The 17,276-nt window shown below is 40.2% G+C and overlaps 1 protein-coding gene across 2 annotated transcripts in view; it reads left to right on the plus strand.

Annotated features, from left to right (window-relative positions):
• Window positions 1-17,276, plus strand: part of DRC11 (dynein regulatory complex subunit 11) — a 158,091-nt gene that overhangs the window by 66,227 nt on the left and 74,588 nt on the right. For both annotated transcript variants that reach the window (XM_073306791.1, XM_073306792.1), the window contains exon 7: window positions 14,242-14,326. In XM_073306791.1, the coding sequence (XP_073162892.1) occupies window positions 14,242-14,326 (85 nt within the window). The remainder of the gene's footprint in view (window positions 1-14,241; window positions 14,327-17,276) is intronic.

Genomic DNA, 17,276 nt, shown 5'->3' on the forward strand with positions numbered 1-17,276 from the left:
GGGTTTAGGTCATCTGGCTTGTTTAAGGCATTACAAGGGACAGGAAATCATTGTTTTCCAGTCCTGGTGTGATTAGGGGCCAAGGAAACCATAACTCCTGGCAGGGGAAAGACAGGCTGGGAAACAAGACCACCATTAGGGTTTTGAGGGGGGTTTTCCTGAAAGGGATGCCATGGGTCTTCTTATCTCTGATGTCCTAGCATCCTAGCTCCTGGCCTTGAAGGGCCAGAAGGAGCAGGGACGGACTGGACCCAGAGCTACCCTTAAATGGAGAGTTCACACTCTGGTGGGAGAGAATCAGTATTTCACTGCAAGATTAGGGGACATGGGTATGTCTACACTTAAAGTGGGAGGTGTAAATTCCAGCATGAGGAAACATACCTGCACTAGCTCTGATCAAGCTAGCACACTAACATCAGAGTGTAGGCTCTGCCGTGTGAGTGGCAAGCCGCCGCAAGTACATGCCTAGAGTCTGAGATGGGTACAGACTCGGGGCAGCTATCCTGGATTGCCATTGCAGCTACACTGCATTCTTAGTGCACTAGCTCAGTCAGAGCTAGCTTGCATATGTCTCTTTGAGCTGGAATCTAGACCTCCAGCTCAAAGCACAGACATATCTTAAAGGAGTATTGTTATGCATCAACAAAAGTCCAGCTTGCTAGCTGTGGGACTGAGGAAAGGGACCCAATAGGAGGGTCAAATAGAAAGTATCATGAAAAATTCCTTAAATTTTTCTTTCAAGAACTATCTTCTTGGGCACTTCTAGGAAGGTTGCATCTAATAAAATACTGGCAGTTAATCACCACACAGTCCATTTGTGTCTGTGGCTCCCCCCTTGTGACAGTATTTTATCTTTTTATTCCTGTTACGCTGGCCTGGTAACACTACCTTTTACATTTCTTAAAACATCACATGAAAAATACCATAGTAAGTACAGGCCCAGTGCTCCAAACACATACGTGAATAGTGCCATTGAAATCAGCTGAACTACTTGCATGCATAATGTTACTCATGTAAGCATTTGGAGGCTCAGGGCCTTACATCATAAATGGTGATGCTATCCACAATACACTCCTATACCATACCATTAGAGATGGCAAGTGCTGTGAGGAAATTAAGCATTATATATTGTTGAGCGACATTTGGATGTGTGATTTATTTTAGAAGCAGCTTCCAAAGCATTTTTTAAAAAATGAAAAACAAAAAAAGCAAGAAAATGTAGGAAAATACCATAGTTAAGAAAACTAAAATAAACCATGTAAGTTGTTACACTGAGCCCATAGCAGGTGGGATTTTAGAAACTGGCAGGAATGATAACAAATAGGGTTTTGTTTCTTTAAAGGATTTTTATTTGTATTTTGTCCTTTATTTGCTGTAGTCTGTACTACTGAACTTCTGCCTAGAGTGCACAGAAATTATTCTTGTGTTTTCTTTTGTACAAATCCCACATGCTTTCTTACCCTGAAAAGAATTAAATATTCCTTTTCCTCAAAAGAACCATTTTTTTTTCATTTTTCTGGCAGGGCCTTTTATGCAATTAGATAGAGAAGTCCTGGCCAAGATGAAAGAATAATACATGTAAAACCATGCCAGAGTAAGGAGAGTAGGTAGTAAGTTGCTGAGTCTATTACTAGGAAAATGTTTAAGTTAATGTTGTGTTCTCATAAATCAACATCCATATTGGGCCTTTACTATAACCATCTTTGAACAATACAGAATAGAGAGGAAAATATTAACATTGTAGTGCTCATGAAAGTGCACTGACTTAAATCCAGCAGAGCAAATGTATCCACTGTGCATCTTCCTGTTTTCTCACTCATGTATGGTAGGAATTTGTTGTAAGTCAGAATTGAAGTGCACTGACATTCAACTCTTGGGCCTATCCTGAATGCAGACTTCCAATCACACTGATTTGTGCCAATTCCCGTGGTAATGTCAAAGAAGCATTCAGGCCTCGTTAAAACCAAAAACATATTTCACTTTGTGCCCCAAGACAAAACTGGTAAAATCCTGGCCCTATTGAAGTCACTTCCATTGACATAAATAGGGCCAGGGAGTCCACCCTACGTGTCCCTAGGTGAAAAGCTAATGCCCTTGGCCTGAGAAGGTCATTCTAGTATGTCAGATCTAAGTAATAAGAGGAATCATTTTTGGAAAGGGAAGAGTAACACAATAGTGAAGCGGGCAGATGAGCACAAAAATATATGGAGATGTCTACAGTAGTGATGGATGAATCTCATAAGGCCTTTTTTCCAGTTCTTTAACCCAAAGAGATCCCTCTTTTTTTCATTTTGTCCTTGCTTTAACTTTCTCATTGGCTATTTTAACTTACTTGTTGATTAACAATGCCCAATGTTTAGAGCAGGAGTACTTGTGGTACCTTAGAGACTAACAAATTTATTTGAGCATAAGCTTTCGTGGGCTACAGCCCGCTTCATCGGATGTATACAGTGGAACATATAGTAAGAAGATACATATATACATACAGAGAAGGTGGAAGTTGCCATACAAACTGTAAGAGGCTAATTAATTAAGATGAGCTATTATCAGCAGCAGAAAAAAACTTTTGTAGTGATAATCAAGATGGCCCATTTAGACAGTTGACAAGAAGGTGTGAGGATACTCAACATGGGAAAATAGATTCAATATGTGTAATGACCCAGCCACTCCCAGTCTCTATTCAAACCCAAGTTAATGGTATCTAGTTTGCATATTAATTCAAGCTCAGCAGTTTCTCGCTGGAGTCTGTTTTTGAAGCATGTGTCTGTAAGTCTATTCACTGAAATAAGGATTGCCAAATGTACTACATTCCTGCTGCAAGCATATCACTGCTTTCCAGAAAGGAAATGAATTTCTCAAGTGCTTTGGCTCTCTTACAGATCACCCTCCTATTTCATTTTCCAAGATCCCCTTTCTCCACAGTCCCTGAGAAATGCACCATCTTTTGCAGCAGAAACATGTCATAGTTCCTTGGGCCAGACTCACTAGTTTGAGGGAAAGATATTTGCCTATGGTGCTCTCTAGAACTCATCGATTTGATCAGAAGCAGTTTATTTATGAAAAATCCTGATCATTTGAGGCTTCATTTTGCCCAGCGCTATGCAAGTGCACAATGTGGAGGGAGGGGCCACAAGGTATCTTGCCTGTGTCCCTGCTCAAGGACTAGAAAGTGGTAATCCTTATTCTCCTGTGAGCACAAGGGATTCTCTAGGTTACTGCCTCTGCTAGTCTCCTCAGATATTGTGGACAGAGAGTGATTTCTTCCTAACCGTGATCTGTAGCATCTTCCATTTGGCTTCTGCTGCAGCCACTGAACCCAATCCCACCCAGTGACCATACTAGGAAACTTTTCTTTGCAAATCAATGTCTCCCAATCATATTCATTTTAAACAGTTTTACAAATAAATTGTATGCTATATATGAAACTCTGATAGTATACTGTAGCACGTGCCGCTGCTTTCTTACTTTCCTTGAGCTTTCTTTGATTCTTGCCTGATGATATGATCATCAAGTTAAAAATGAGAGTTGCTTCATCCAATTCTGGAGGTCTTTACATTTCTATGAGATGCTGTAAAGCAAGTTTGCATTTCTGTGCAATGTAGAGAAAACAAGAACAGTGCCACATTCATTAAGTTTTGTCTTGACATTGAATCAGGTCCCTCTTAGAATCATAGAATCATAGAATATCAGGGTTGGAAGGGACCCCAGAAGGTCATCTAGTCCAACCCCCTGCTCGAAGCAGGACCAATTCCCAGTTAAATCATCCCAGCCAGGGCTTTGTCAAGCCTGACCTTAAAAACCTCTAAGGAAGGAGATTCTACCACCTCCCTAGGTAACGCATTCCAGTGTTTCACCACCCTCTTAGTGAAAAAGTTTTTCCTAATATCCAATCTAAACCTCCCCCACTGCAACTCTTCAAAGTCTTACATTCATACAGTATCTCTCCTGAGTACATTACTCACTCTAGTACAAGCAAAATGTTATTCTTCTTACCCTAGTATAAGCTTTCCATCCCAAGCCCCGCTATGTAACTGGTTACTTTAAGACCTACCTGACTACAGTGTTTTTGGACACTATTCCCCTTTCCTTGACAAACAAAAATGCAAAAAGGCCATAGGGCCCATGTATTTTGCGAGTGATCTGTCATCAGGGCTGGATTACCCAATAGGCAGACTAAGCACGTGCTTAGGGCACCAGCAAAGCAGGGGGCACCAAAAAAAATGAGATTTTTTTTTTTTAGCAGGCCATATCTCAAAATATGAGAATGCTGGCAAAGATAACCCATCATACTTATCCAAGACAATATGTGATGAACTCATTGGTCTAATGAGCAACAAAGTTCATTCAGCTATTGTGGATGAAATAAGTACTGTTGGGTACTTCAGTTTATCTGTCGACTCTACACCTGATCTTTCATGTATTGATCAATTGAGTGTTGTACTAAGATATGTGTCTCCCACCGATGGAAAACCAGTTGAACGATTTTGTAATATTCCTCAATTTTAAAAGCCATACTGGTGAAGAAATGGCAAATCAAGTACTGCATTATCTGTGCCAAGTTTGCAAAATAGATTTCTCGAAGTGCAGAGGTCAAATCTTATGACGACGCTGCCAACATGTCAGGGCGTTATCAAGGAATGCAGAAGAAGCTTCTAGAACAGAACAAACATGCCATATTCATACCACGTGCTGCACACTCTCTCAATGCTGCTGGCCGCAGTGCTGTTGATTGCTGTCTGGTGGCAGTAAGTTTTTTCTCAACAGCCCAGTTACTTTATACATTTTTCTCTGCCTCAACATATTGATGGGCAGTTCTTAAAACATATTTGGGCAATGATCGTGTGTTGAAATCTCTTTCTAATACTCGCTGGGAGGCACATGCAGTGGCAACAAGTGCAATTCTGGAGTCCTACTCAAAGATTGTGGATGCATTAGCTGAAGACCAATCACAAAAGGGAGAAACTATATGAGAGGCAGAAAACATTGTGAACAAGATGCAAGAACTAGAGTTTGTATTCATGTTGACCATGTGGAATTAAATTTTACAACACTTTTACCACACAAGTCAAGCTCTCCAAGAAAAAGAACTGGATTTGAAAATATGTGCAGACCTCTGTCAATCATTAGCAGACCACTTGAACACTTTGAGGAATGATTTCGAAAGATTTGAAGACATATCAAAAGATATCTTGCCTGATACTAACTACAAAGAAGCCCAGTCCCGCAAGTAAATCAGGAAAAAACAAGCAAATGATAGCAGTGCAACAGAAACAGCATTGAATCCTAGAGACAAATTTCACGTATCTACTTACTGCGCTATAATTAATACACTTGAAGCTCATATGAAGAGAAGAAGTAAAGTGTACAAAGAAGTATCAAGTAGATTTTCTTTTCTAAACGATATGGACTTATCTGACGAACAATATTCACAAGGTTCCCAAAAGCTAGTTGACTTGAACATGAATCTCTGTGGAGAAGTACGGCAGTTCCACTGTTATATGTGCGCAAAGTTTAATGAAACAGGAAAAATGAAATTCAGTCACATTGATCTTCATGACACAATACTGAAAGACAGAATACAATGTGTATTTCCAAATGCAGAGATCGCACGACGGATTTTTCTAACATTGATGGTTACTAACTGCTCCGCAGAATGCTCTTTTTCTCAGCTGAAAAGAATAAAAAACCCTCAGAGAACAACGTGTCAGGACAGACTTGATTCACTTTCCCTATTGTGTATGGAAGCGGACATGCTTCATCGAGTCAGCTTCGATGAACTTATCCAGAATTTTGCAATCAGAAAATCTAGAAAGAAGCTATTTTAATTTCAGCATACATGTAAGTTTTGTGTCATTTCAAAAAATAAAATTTTATTTTACGGTATAGTATTGTTTTTATTTTGAATTATATATGTGGTGGCACCATAATCTTTTCAGTGCTCAGGGCCTCTAAAGGTCTTAGTCCAGACCAGTCTGTCATCCAGACGTAGAGACCATTGTGCATGCAGAGAAAACATTCAGATGATATTTCTGTGGGAACTGAGCACTGAACAGACTAGAGGGAAACATGGACCAGATACTTTTTTTAGAAATTCTTAATGAAGAGTGATCTTGCTGACAGCAAGTAGTTTGAAGTTCTCAATTAATCTCCAGTGCTCCACAAATGGGCTGTGGCCTGCAATAAATGCCGTCATACCCCAGTTCTTTGAGACGGAAACACTGTGGGAGTCAGAGTAATGTCCTTTTCGTCACCACTCTGATTATCAGGGTTGGTTGCTTATTAGAGGTGTCTGCTGCTATATCATCTGAAATACTTAGCTAACAACATAGCCATGCCATTTGCACCATGGAATTGGAACGGAGAAGGATTCCCATAGTAAGCCTTTTCATGCCAAAGTTCATAATAGGGAGAAAGTAAAAGTTCATTCTGGGCTGAAATTTGACACAGCATCTCATGTATTCTGGTTTACTTGCTTTTAGCATTTAAAAATCCTGTTATAGTCATGAATATTAAATAGTTTCCAAGAATTTTCAGAGCAGGTGTCAGTTTAGAATTAATTACACAGCAGCAGCAATTACATAAAGCATATGTCTGTAAAAGTATTTATGTGCATATGTATTTAAGTAACAGACCAAGCAACTTCTTTGGAGTCACTTATCTTTCAGATAAAGAAAAACTTTATTTGAATATGCAGTTATTGCCAAACGCCACCCTGTATATATTGCATGGGTGCACTGGGGGAAAGGGAGAAAGGAGCCTCTTTCCTACCAAGTACAGCTGCACAGAAGCAGGGGAGGATTACTACTTAGCATTTTAGCACATATCAGGCAGGCCAGAACACATGCCGCTCCATTCTGAATCAGTAAATGCTGTGTGCCCAGTAGAAGTTTTCCACTGCTGCCCAGGCCCATCAGGATGGATATTGGACCATATGTGCAGTGGGCTCTGTCCCCCAAGAAAGGGTAGAATAAACCCCTCAGCCAGTACGTACTAAGGGTACGTCTATACAGGGATGAAAGCCCCGTGGCATGGCTCCGGCTGGCAAGGGGCAGCTGACTGGGGCTTGTAGGGCTTGGGCTACAGAACTAAAAATTGCTGTGTAGATGCTCAGGCTGGAGCCCAAGATCTGAGACTCTCCACCCTCCCAGGGTCTCAAAGCTCAGGCTCCAGCCTGAGCCCGAACACCTACATAGCAATTTTCAGCCCCAGAGCCAGAGCTCAAGTCCCGCGAGCCCAAGTCCTTTTCATCTATTAAATAAAGAAATGAGAGGGCACACTGCATGGTTTTTACGCCTGTTGCAACTTCTATAACATTTAGTCATCCATATGCTGTAATAGTAGAAATAAGTTAATCATAACACAGATGATATTTTTCCTGTAATATGTGAAATCATTTTTTCATTTTCTTGCATGCTTAATATTTGTTTTATAGTAATAATGCTTTGGAGAGTAGAATTAACATAGAAGTGATGGTGATGGTTTTTTTTGTTTTTGTTTGTTTGTTTTGTTTTTAACAACTAGAGAGAGCAACAGTAGTTAGAGGAGGTGGTGGTTTATGGCACTCATATTGTTCCAAGTTGTAGTAAACGATGGAACTGGTAGTAAACTTCAAGAGAGCTGCACCAGTTTCCTACAGTGTCTGCATTATTTGCCAAAAATCAAGTAAAAAAGATGTGCATGAAGCCCATGAACAAGAAGGAGGGCAAGAGCCATTAGAAAGAAACTGCGAGATGTCAAATACAGAGAGGCCATTGACAGAAGTGAGTCCAGCTTTCATTCAGAACAGACACTATCAGTCATCTGGCACAGAAATTTCTATGCCCAATACATTGACAAAGGCAAAATCCAGAGGTTACAGAAAGCAAAACCATCTGCAACTGTTGTATCATATGTGGCAAGATGTAGTGATCCCAGTAAAGAGACCAGTGTCTGTAATACAAGACAGTCCAGGTCTGTGAAACTTATGGACTGGCGATGCTGCCTGTTTTGTCAAGAAGCGTGCCCTAAACAGAGACTTACCTTCATAACTACATTCAAAATGAGTGAACAGATAATGAAGGCAGCTGTATTTGACCACAAAATGAGTGTTTCTTTACTGGAGTAAATGACCCCATAGCTGCTGAAGGCAGGTACTACCTGACTTGTTACATCCCATTTATGAGGTCTGTAATGCAAAAGAATGAGAGTACCAAAGTTACTGGCACAGCAATACTTTGGCTTCAAAATGAGCTTCAGCATGCAGCCATATTTTGAAAGTATCTGAGTTTTGGCATCATTACAGCAATCTTGCAAAGGAAACTGGCATTGAAATTCCACATTCCTATTTCAGTCGTAGATCATCATTCAAGGGAAAACTCCACGTTCACTTGGGTGATTTATTTCATTGTCTCTCAACAGGAGATCGATCAAGGTGAACACTCTTAGTTCCATCCAAGTATAAATATGTATCCATCTCACAAACGATGGATTCCTGCCATGACGATGAGATGGCCATCTGCATTTACCAGCCCCAAGACGACATATTTCTGTCACTGGTACATGTTGCATTGAAAATTCGGGGAGATACTTTGTCAGATCCTGGCCACAAAGGTTTCAATGTCAGTGAGGATGACGCAGTTGCTTGCACTCCAGATAGCCTTCAGCTGCTGTACATGTTCCTTCACCTGCTGTATAAGGCCAATTTCTCCTTGACTGTGATGCTGTTGAAGAGAACTTTGAGAAACAAGAATTAGGGAAATTCAAAGTGCTTAGTTTAGCACAAGACATTGTATATGGCGTGAGTGGTGGAAAGAAAGGGACACCAAAGCATATTGGTCTTGGGTGTACCTCCCATCAGGCAATAATGTCAAAACAACTTGTTCAGCTTTTCCCATAAGGCTGTCCACAGTATTAGTTATGAAGAAATCCTAAAGGTGGGGACAGCCCTTGCAGAGAAAACCATACAAACTATGAATGCTGAGAATGGCACTGTTATTCCCCCCCAGCCTGGTTCCCAGGAAGTTTGTTCACTATAAAGCCACCAATATTTCCATAAATGATGCTTCTCTGAATGGCAAGAACATATTCCATGCAACCCAAGTTGCTGCTTGGCAAAGAGAATCTACCCCTTATCTAAATGTTGAATGATCTAAACAGCAGCACGCTCAATGTTCCTGATGCAATCGACACCATCAAAGCAGCCAACGTGAGAAATGGTAAACCTAAACCAGTATTCAAGGACCATGTTTGCAAAGAGTGGTACTCAGACTCTGAAGTACAGTGCAAAACTGCAGTGCAGACAAGAGCTTCTGATATTTAGCTTTATCATTAAATATCAAAATGAGAACCCAAGAGGTGAATGGACCTATTGCAACCAGTTGTACACAACAGAACCAGAAATAACTGCCACTGGATACTTGCCAATCAGTCAAGCTCCTTCCCATAAACTAGACACCCTCAGTACTCCTGTATGGAGATACAAACATGTTCACATGTTTGTGCTTGGGCTGCAGTTTGTGGGTCTAACTGTTGATGAAACTGTACCGTAAACCGATGGAACTAAAATGGGCCACACCAGAGTAGAGAGAGTGGCTTTTCCATGATTAGGAGGGATGAACTTATAGGACAGCACACACAGGCTTCAGGACTTGCAGTAGATTGAAAGTGGAGTTCTTGGTCCAAACTCTGCAGAGCAAGCTATGAATGGCAAGTCTTACATTAAGGCAACACGGGCCCACAAACTGACATTTCAAGCTACTGTGGTACCTGCTTCTTTCACAACTCTTGGAGTTTATAGCAGTGCACGATCAAGAGTGCAAAGAGGATATTGTCAAAGCTCATCAGTCACATTCTTATAGTGAGATCACGTCCATTTGTACTTGAAAGAGTTTGAAATCTCACATCCACATTTCTGAGCACCAAAGGTCAAGGTAGTGTGAACTTCAGGTTTTGGTGACAGTACATGGAAATGGTGGCCCTACTGCTCATGTTCCCCCATGCCCAGAGAGAAAGAAATTGGGAGATACACCTCTTCACCTTCAAGCGTACACTGCCATTCTTCATGTGATATGACCACACAAATTATACAAAGTGGGACACCACCTGCATTGCAGAAATGCATCAGCTACTAGCTGAAGTGCTCGAGGAGTTCCTGCAAAGGAACTTTGTTGTCAAGAGATCATGTCAGAAGTTCAATCAAGTGAACCCTGATCAGAGCCAAGAGTAGCTTAATGGCACAGGAAAGAAAGGACGTGGAATTGTAGGCATTGCCAACACTCAGCCCTCAGCAGACTTGCCTTTTCTTACAACCTGAGAGTCCCTATCACAGCGGACACCAGAGTCATGTTCCATGTTGGTTTGGATGACCAACTTATTCGTGAATCGTTGATGAAGCCACCCAACTGAGAAGGAACGGGTAGGGTTAGTATAAACCCAGGAAGCTGGCAATGGGAAAGGGCTGCAGTGAAGGAGCCTGCAGCCACTCTCTGGATGTCAGGAGGACACTCAGAAGGAAGGAAACTCAGCAGGGGAGTAAAAACCCCAGGGGAGCTAGGCCATGAAGGAATAGTTTATTCAGAAGGGTGATGGAGCAAAATCCTGAGAGAGGCGGAGCAGGAAAAGGCTCAGGAAAATTGCAGCAAGGTGGGACATTGCAGATCTTGGTCACTGATTAGAGAGAGCCTGAACTGAACCTGCAGTAGAGGGCAGGCCTGGGTTCCCCTACCACCCACTGAGGAAGTGGCACAGTCAGGGCAGTGGGGGAGAAGACTGCCACTTTGGATGAAGAGGTTTTGATAACTTCCCAGAAGGGGAAAACACACAGTGACCTAGCCAAACAGCCAAGCCATGAAGAGAGAGCACCCTGAGTCTCCAAGACAGAAAAAGAGAGAGGGTTGCTCATTCATCTGCACTGCCAACCGGAGGGGGTACCAGACCTGGATGGAGCTAATCCCCAGAACAGCCAGCTAGGAGGTGCCCTAGCAGCGAGTGGTTCACCTGTTACAGAGTCAAGAAAGCCAAACAAGCAGTGTGACAAAGAAGATGAGAGTGCATTCTTATGAACACTTCAGAGGTTCAAGATTTTCTCCAGGTAGGAATCATACTTTTCGTTGCAAAATATTGCAACAAAAAATCTGGCTGCTGAAGCCATACAAGACACACTGTTGAAGGCATAGCTCCTACAACAAATGCAATTGGAAAGCTTTGTGGAGAAATGGCTTATGGAACAAGAGGGAGAACCTGAACGTGTACACATTCATGATCCACTGCCAAAAAATAATGCTCCAAATTTTTTCATGATATATGAGGTAGGGAAAGAAGTCAAAGAAAAAGCCTCAAGCATGAAGGCAGACAGAAATATTTTTCAGCAACTTATCACAGACTATGAAGCCAGCAGGATTGTGAATTTGCAACATATTTTAAAACATGAGTTAATGCCTGTCCCTTTGCAATTAGCACATCCAAATGGCGATCTAAGAACAAGCACAAAAGCAGTACTTGGTGATGTACAGACAGCTGCCCACCATCAGTTACCCCTTTTGGGAGATGCTGTTTTGGGACAGATACACAAGCTTTGGGACAAAGCTACAGGGAAGTCATCGGGAGCCATCCAAAACATTTGGAGACCTTGCAGGCACATTTGTAAAAACAGTACTTAGGACTGGAGCAGACTTCCACAGAATAGACATTGTGTTTGACAGGTACTACAAGGAATCTGTTAAGGGTGGTACAACAGAAAAATGCTAAAGAGGTACAAGACCCATCCGAAGAGTGGTGGAAGTCAAATATGTGTGTCTTCCAAGTAACTGGATGCATTTGATTGAGCTTCCAGAAAATAAGGAGGACCTTGAAACATTTTTATAAGAGCAACTAATGACAGAAGAACTGTATGACAAAATCATCAGTCTGGCTGGTGGATTTCAGGATGAGGCTGAAATACAGTGCTCAACAGCAATAGTTGACACTAATCAAGTGTGTGCTCATCAGGAAGAAGCAGACACAGGAATGATTTTACACTGTCCACAGTGGTGCTGACAGTGTGGTTGTCACAGCCAGGGACACTGATGTAGGGGTTTTTTGGGTGGGGGTCGCTACAGCAAAATGACATGTAGGCAGCTTTGGATGGAAGCTGGTACATCAAAGGAACCAAAGTACTTTCCTATTCATGCCATTTGTGAGAAAGTACAATATGGACCCACTGTTCTGGAAACTCTGCTCCCATTTCACGCTCTGACTGGTACTTCTTTTATTGCCGGACAAAGCAAGAAGACCTCATGTAAAGTTTTTCAACAACACCATCAGCTTCTAACCGTCTTGTACAATGTGACCTAGACTCAAAGGAGGTGAAAAGTGCAGAAGAGTTTATTTATAAAATGTATGGCATGCCAGAGGTCCACAGCACTGACAAAGCACATGTTATTTTGTTACAGACATGTCGTTATAAGACGCTTTACCTCCAACAAGTGAGGATCTTTTTGTTCTCATGCAGAGAGCTCACTACCAGTCACTAGCTTGGAGACAGGCCCACTGCCCCAAAATCCTATATTTCCTCCTCCAGATACAATGGGTTGGAAATTGGAGGACAGCTCATGTAACAGCCACCAATGCCAGCAGATTTCATGGAGGCAATATTCTGTGGCTGCCCAACGGGGTGTAGAAGTCAGTGATGCAGGTGCAGGACAGTGCAACTTGTTTGTACAGGAGATTGCAAATGTAGAGAACTGGAACAAGGGTGTGTCAATGTACATGACAGTTCACCAGGACAGTACTATCAAATAAATAGCTGTGCCATAATATGTGACCTAATAAGACTGATTCAATCTGCCACTGCATACCAACGTTTCTTGGAATAGTACATTAAGATGTGTGCTTAACTTGTGTGCATTAAAATGTTTACTTAAGGTTGAATCAAGAAATATTTTCACTTGTTTTAAAAATGGGTGTTTTCAGATTATGTGTTGTATTTCTGATCTTTAAATTAGCTTGAATGCTTTTGTTTCAAGGTGCAAATGTTCAAATGATAAGAGCCATGCAAATATGCTCTTTCATGGTTGTATAACATATTAAAATATTTCTAGCACATCTTACAAATAAGAAACTGAAATCCAATAGCTTTATAAAAAGGTTGTGCATATTATTTGCTCACTTTCATTACATCGTATTGTTCATTAAGGTCCAGCTGAAGTATGTTAATCCTCGACAAAAGAAAATAAAGATTTACACTCCAGCCATTTCCATGTTTCTTTGTTTGTGAGGCCTTTATACACAACATACAGATTGGTAACAACCATATTTGGATTCAGCACACAGTAATTATCTTAAAAAGACTTTTTTGCAACTTTTAACAAAAAAAAATGCCTCTCACAGTTAACGCTTTTGAAAACCTACCTAGTCTATTGCTCAGGAAACAGAATTTTTGTCTCTCAGGAAAGTAACATCCATTTGTATCTATGAATTATTTTTAAATAAAAAGTAAACAAAAATACCAAAATAAAACATTTTTGTAATACACGTTTATAGTAAATTGCTTAAAGGGGTTGAGTTCAGTCTGATTCTTCACCTTTAGTTCACATTGTCATTTTTTCCCTTCAACTAGCATTAATAATAAAGCAGTAACCACCTTAATGTCAAATGCTCTGGCATTTATCAGCTTTAAGTCAAACTCTTAGCATTATGTAAACATAGGAGCTGCATCTAATACAATATTAAACTTTTTCACTGAGTCAAAAATTTGAATGAATCCTTACTTATCTTAGAGATAAAACATGTTTGTAAAATCAAATGTGGCCTAACATTTAACCTAACAGATGATCTATGCTTCTTTTTCGGTTCTAAGGGCCATTTTTCAACTGGCCTCTAAAAACTGTTTGTAGTATAAGTGAGAAAATCCTTTTGCACATGTATGTTGATTTATTGCAAATGCAGGGAACCAGTTTGTCCATCTGATGCTATTTATACATGTGCAAATAGAAATTGTTCAGTATGCAAGCAAAAGTGCCTGCAATTATAATGGATGTATTTTTATACGTTATGTTCATTGCAATAGCAATTAATGACTCCAATCATAGACAAGGTACTGTACAAACATAAAAGAAAGACAATGAATTTGCTGCGTGAATATCTGCCTTAGAAGGTGATGCTATTCCTTCAATCTTGAGTATGATGGGATGGAATGACTCTCCATAACACATTGGTGTTATCAGATTAATAACAAGATTGGCAGATATTGTATTTTAATTGATTCTTCTTTTGTTTTGCATGCAGGCATATTACAGGCAAGTTTCCTGACTACCCTAATGAAGAGGAGGGAGGTTCAACTGCTATTTTTTCTCAAAAAACCCCAGATCAGGTATTTTAATGCCTCTCCCCCCTCAAAAGGGGATAAAATGCTTAGAGGTTGAAATTAAGAGAAACAAAAGTGTCCACACCTACCCAAGTGAGATTTTATAGCAATGGTCTCCACTGCTCTAAAATTTTTTAATTAAACTTGTTATTGGGATGGCAATGGGTATGTATTCAAAGCACATGAGAACGGCAATACTGGGTCAGACCAAAGGTCCATCTAGCCCAATATCCTGTCTTTTGACAGTGGCCAATGCCAGGTGCTCCAGAGAGAATGAACAGAACAGGTAATCATCAAGTGATCCATCCCCTGTCGCCCATTCCCAGCTTCTGGCAAACAGAGACTCAGGACACCATCCCTACTCATCCTGGCTAATAGCCATTGATGGACCTATCCTCCATCAATATATCTAGTTCTTTTTTGAACCCTGTTATAGTCTTGGCCTTCACAACATCCTCTGGCAAAGAGTTCCATAGGTTGACTGTGCACTGTGTGAAGAAATACTTCCTTTTGTTTGTTTTAAACCTGCTGCCTATTAATTTCATTTGGTGACCCCCAGTTGTTGTGCTATGAGAAGGAGGAAATAACACTTCCTTATTTACTTTCTTAAGCAAGTAAATTTAGAGTTTCCATTACTCCTTTGCCTTCATAAGCAGAGATTCATTCCCATATAGCATATATAGCTACTAAGCCACATTTGAAGGTGATATGTAAAGTATGTAATTACACATTGATAAGTGAGTGTAAGAGAGTCTAAGGGCAAAGAAGTCTCTTAGAAGAGTTAAACCAGTTTACCTCAATGAATTTTTTAAAATGTATTCAATTAGACTGATGCAAACCCCCAATGTAGGTACATTTAATCCATTTTAAACCTCGTTTTAAGCAGTTTAGGTCGCATCAGTAAAGTACCAAATTAAGCTAAATCATTTTAAGTAAGGACTCGTATGCCTCTACATTAGGTGTTTGCACTAGTCTAAGTACATTGATTTTAAAATATTTAGTTAAACCAGATAAAGGTTTCTAATATACACCAGGCTTAAGCTGCTTTAATTTACTGCCACTGGCCAATAAAAAGGTTTAAGTTAAAGTGAGTGAAGAGGCTTAGTTTATCTTACACCTTTTTGCAACCCCTCTCAGTTGCTTTGCCTGTTAAAACCCTTTTCTGGCCCCTCTGACTAATAAAAGCAGCTTGTAATCTCTTTCCTTGACCATCAAGGTGTCACATGGAGAATGTGATTAAGCTCAGTTGGTATAGCAAAGGCAGAGGTTGGCACTCAGAGCCATTTCCTCCATCAAAAGTGACCTTAGCTGGATGATGAATCTGCTGGGGAAATAACCTTTGGGAACTCCTGTACATGATAGTAGAATTTGACCCACCAAGCGAACCAGACTGGCTGGCTACTAGTGGGCTGAGGGAAAAAATACAACTTGATGTCTGGTTATTAAAATAAAGTTTCCCTTTCCTCAAGATTATTGTCTTTATTAACTGCATGCAATTGTTTATCTTATTTAATGAAACTATAATGAAACATGATTTGAATGTAATTGTTTTCTGGAAAATCCAACAAAAGAGCGGGGGATAGGTCAATGGTAAATATTTCTGTTTTTCACAAGTGTAAATATTGACTCACCTAGCCTAAGGCAGAGTGCTCTCAAAGTCAGTTACTTTGCTCAGAATAAGGAAAATAATAAGAAGTGGGTCTCTGAGTCTCACCAAAACTGAAGTTTGGCATACTCTAGCTCACAGTTTGCTAGGGTCAGCCTGCCAGTCTATCTAAACCTCATTGTTGTTCAGTCCCAGACAGAATGAGGAAAAACAGTTTGTTAAGTTTTTCAGGTTTTAAAGCAGAAACATATGCTGGAGTCAAGAGGGCTTTGTAGGCTGTTCTAAGCAGCAGGGAGCTGCCCAGCAGGTATTGCTTGTTATTAGAGATACCTTCAGGGGACATGAGGGTAATTAGACCTGCCCCTGCCAACAAAAAGAACAAAAAGAAAATATGACAAGAAATGGTACCACCAAGAAATACTGATTTGCAGTAGATTTTGGAGTATGTTTTTTCCCCAGCTTTTAATTCCTATCTTCATTTATTTTGCTATGTTTCTTGGGCATCTGCTTCATCACTACATTATAAATATAGGAATTCTAAAACCTGGAACAACAGTTTGAGAGATTGTGTTACTATCTGTTTTCTCCCTGCACTAAAGGAAAACAATACAAAAGTAAAATACACCTATTTCTGCTGGCAAAATTATCAAAATTATCCAATTTGACATAATTTCTGCCTCCATTTTTCTCCTTAAGATCAGTATAATTGCGATCAGAATATGACCCGTGTTCTCTCAGATATTCAGAATATGTTTGCCCTATAGAGAGGGTATTGACGTATGTTAATGAATTTCCTACTTACCTGTCAAATATATAAGTAAAGGATCTTCTGTTTGTCTGACTCAACATACTGTTAATGCCGGAAGAACAACTACTATACAACTAGAAAAGGAGTACTTGTGGCACCATAGAGACTAACAAATTTATTTGAGCATAAGCTTTCGTGAGCTACAGCTCACTTCATCAGATGCATTCCGATGAAGTGAGCTGTAGCTCACGAAAGCTTATGCTCAAATAAATTGGTTAGTCTCTAAGGTGCCACAAGTACTCCTTTTCTTTTTGCGGATACAGACTAACACAGCTGCTACTCTGAAACCTGTTACTATGCAACTGTTTTTGTTCAACTTTGGTATTCTGGGTAATATAAGTCAATGGGAGTTTTCCCATTGACTTCAATGGGGCCAGGACTTCACCTCTTGTATGTATTACCTTCCGTGAATAGGCCAGTTACTATCAAGTTAAACTCTATGAAAAATGAAGACAGGATTGTATTTAAAAGTGAACATTTGATAAAGCCTTGGATAAAGACACTTCAGGGAAAATAAAATGAAAATTTATCATTTCTCAAAC

Source organism: Lepidochelys kempii, chromosome 11 (assembly GCF_965140265.1).
Source record: "Lepidochelys kempii isolate rLepKem1 chromosome 11, rLepKem1.hap2, whole genome shotgun sequence".
Classification (NCBI taxonomy): Eukaryota; Metazoa; Chordata; order Testudines; family Cheloniidae; genus Lepidochelys; species Lepidochelys kempii.